Source organism: Diospyros lotus, chromosome 6 (assembly GCF_014633365.1).
Source record: "Diospyros lotus cultivar Yz01 chromosome 6, ASM1463336v1, whole genome shotgun sequence".
Lineage (NCBI taxonomy): Eukaryota > Viridiplantae > Streptophyta > Magnoliopsida > Ericales > Ebenaceae > Diospyros > Diospyros lotus.
Window position 1 is genome coordinate 3,358,796 of NC_068343.1, and position 3,597 is coordinate 3,362,392.

The 3,597-nt window shown below is 43.5% G+C and overlaps 1 protein-coding gene across 1 annotated transcript; it reads right to left on the reverse strand.

The window, feature by feature from the left end:
• Positions 1-1,438, reverse strand: LOC127805031 (zinc-finger homeodomain protein 9-like). The gene has a single exon (XM_052342195.1). It carries the CDS (start codon positions 1,219-1,221, stop codon positions 223-225), a length of 999 nt encoding a protein of 332 aa, XP_052198155.1. The 5' UTR covers positions 1,222-1,438; the 3' UTR covers positions 1-222.
• Positions 1,439-3,597: the final 2,159 nt, after the last annotated feature.

The window sequence follows — 3,597 nt, forward strand, 5'->3', positions numbered from 1 at the left end:
AAATTAAGGGAAATGCAATATTAAACGGTATATGACATTAACAAAGTAAAATCCTAAGGAGCAGTCTCTCCAATATTGTTGCCTTGTCTTCAACGAGGTGATGGATCACTTGTCATTGATTAACTAATTAAGCAAGATCAAAAACAAATTAATGAGAAAGAAACTAAAAGGGGCCACTCTCTCCGGTGCTACTATCTGCAGATGCTTATTTTATCCTCCAGATCAAGAAGAAGAAGAAGACCCATTAGTTGCAACTACAAGTGCACTAACACTATCGTTGTTTCGGTGGTTACTAAGGTTTTCAGGATAGTTGTGGCCGTTGTTGTTATCGTCATTGTTGCTTTCAAGATTATTCGTGCCCCCAATATCAATTCCAAAAACAGGATCAATACCATTGCTGTTGCCGGCGGCGTCGAGGTTCGAATCTCTCTTACCGTAAGTGTTCTTGTTGTTGTGCATCCAAACCTTGAACACGCCTTTGTCCACGCCGAGATCGCTGCAGAAGTCGGACACCAACACCTCGTCTTTCTTCTGCATCTTCCATCCCACTCTCTCCGCCAATTCGTACATCCTGTCCTTCTGATCCTGGGTGAATTTCGTTCTGAAACGCTTCCGGCTGGCCGTGTTGGGGGTCAGGGCCACTGCCGTGCCAGTGGGCGTCACGATGGACGGGTTATTTTCCGGCAGTGGGCCCGCCAAACCGGCGCTTAGGGCCAGGAGCATGTGGGGCGCGGAGGGGTAGTAGGACGAAGAGATCGGCGGCGGAGATGCTGAATTCGGGCTGCTGTGGCCTCCGCACGGCGGCGGAGGAGGCGGGTGGTGGCGGTGATGTGGCTGGTACTCGATAAAGTGCTGGGCCGCGGCGGCAGCGGAAGGAGGAGGCTGCTCATCGGGCTCGCGGCGGTGGAAGTTGCGGTGGCAGCCGCAGGCGGCGCATTTTATAGAAGTCGGGTCGTTGGGGTTAGCGGTGGGGGAAGGCATGAACTCGCCGCAGCCGTCGACGGCGTGGCGGCCAAGACTGGCGGCGTGGTTCTTCAGACATTCCTTGTAAGTAATTACGAGGGGAGGCGGGCCGTTGAGGTGGTGGTAAGGCTGGTGGCGCTTGAGCACGCCGTTGGTGAGGGGCAGAGGCTTGCTGGGTTGGATCCGAGTGGGCGCTTCGGTCTCAGCCTCGGGTGTCTTCACACTGGCGGCGGCGGCGGCGGTGGTGGATATGTCCATGGATGAAACATCAAACAGCTAGCGCCTATAACCCACCTCAGTCCTCCCTTAACAGGTGATTAGATTTGGGGTTAGGGTTTTGGAGGAAATAGAGCGCGTACTTTTTTTTATCGGAGGAAGAGAAGGGGAGGAGGAGGAGGAGGAGGAGCTTAGAAAGAGAAAAGCGATCGGGGGGAGAGATGATGATGATGATTGAGCTCTACTACTGCTGACTGTAGATAATAAAAATCTTTGTTTCTGTGGTTGTGCTTCTTAACCACTTGCATTTTCTGTCTTTAACTAGGGTTCTAATCTCTGGTTAAACTTTTTCATTTTTCCCTTTTCTTTTTATATAATATATTTCCTTTTTTTGGCTCCAGTTGTTCGTTGGAATGGATGGGATGGTATTGTCTGAACTGAATATGTCATGTGTGTAATAAATACCCGTATTTACCCCCCCTTTTCCGAATACGGAATACCCGAACCCATTTAACTCACCGGATTCAATCAGTATGTTATACCCCGCTTAATGGCCCTCAAATAATTTGTTCATCCACCATGCCCAATTCTATAATCCAGTTACTATATATATTAAAAAGGGTGACCGGGTGGATCGACCCGTGCAGCAGACGTTTGGTGATTAACTTTGGAGGTCATCAGAGCAGTCGAAGCCTGGTGCAGTGCTGTGGGCAGGCATTTACTGTAAATCTGAAGCCAACCATCCACTAATTTGTCAAAGTTGCCAGTGAGGACTGGGCCTGACACACTGCTTTGAGCACGCAAGCAAAACACTATTCACACTCCCCCCCCCCCCCCCCTCTCTCCCTCCCTCCCTCCTCTAAACATTAAAATACAAAAATAATGGTTTTTGTCTCTTTTATTCGTACTTTGGTGCTTTTTCATCGCTTATACAATTTTACAACCATAACAATATTGAAATTGCATCGGAAATTTGTCATCATTTAGTAACCAATTCCTTTTTTTTTTTTTCCATTGCGTACCAAGTTGATAAATGATAATAATTTTATGTATAAAATTATTGCTACCTCAGGTGGCAAAGATGTCATTTCGGCGTGGGCGTCACAGCTTCCCGAAATTATGAGGCATTTTTGTCGGCTTCTAGAATTTCTGGTGTCAATCGTTTTATCTCAGTTGCGACCAAAAACGACGTCGTCGCTGTTTTTCGACTAGACGAGAATGACCTTGGTTCTCCATCCAAACCGCACGCCTCCTCCTCCGCGTCCGCTTTTGGCGTTTAGTGCATGAAAAACGAGCGGTTACGGCTTAAAGACACACAATTAGACCCTTTAATTGAGAGCCACGTGTTAAGAGCTTTGCAATGCTGGTGACACGTAGATGCTGTACTTTTCGTTTCTTAGATGCCACGCACTATCATTACGCCCCTTTACTAAGCTAATCGTAATTAAATCAAATCAAATCAAATATTACTCGAAAAATTAACGACTGACCCGACGGTGACCTGTCGAAATATTTCACCGTTCACCGGTTTGGGAAAAGTATATTCGGTGGGGTGAAGCTCTCCTCGGCCATGTGGGTTGGAAACTCATGGATTTGATGACGTCATCAATCCAGTCGTACTGCAAAAGGCTTTTGGGAGTGATTGAAATACTTTTTTTTAATTAACAATCAATTAATAATTACAGTGATTGCTCAAACAAAACTCTTTTATTAATTGCCAAATCTAATCTAATATATATATATATAGAAACTATCAAACAACAGTTTGTAGTAGGCCAGATTAATTAGAGTTTTATTTTATATTAATCAATGACTAAATAGATCCTCAGCATCTCACATCCTTAACTTAACTCACTTTAATGTCTGAATATTAAATTTTTAATTAACACTCTATATTAATATTTTAACATATGCATTTAAGCACCTGAGCTTTACCGTGTCAAGCCAAGCATCCTTCGCTATCAATCTCGCAAGGCTTTTTCCTAACGGACGAAATTGAGACACTTAGCGATGGGAAATTGGACTAGGCGGGTCTTGGCCCGAGTGTTGGGCCGAGCATTCTTAAGTCTCTGACTCGGTAAATAAAATAAGATAATATTAAATAATAATTAAAATATAATAAATATATTAGAATCACAATAGAATTAATGTATTTTTATAATTTTTTATTTATCATTTTAAATATATCTTATACTTCAACTTAATTTTTAGACACAATTTAATATAATATAATATCATATTTGCTTTCTCTAATGAAATTAATTAAATAACTTAATCACATTAATTAATCAGAATTTATTTCCGAATTTGCTCGAAGCGCAGGTAGAAGGATAGTATTGAAACGGGTAATTTGGGTCAACCCACGGAGCATGGGGCACCATTCCCATGTACTAATAGGACGAAGAAGCCAACAACATT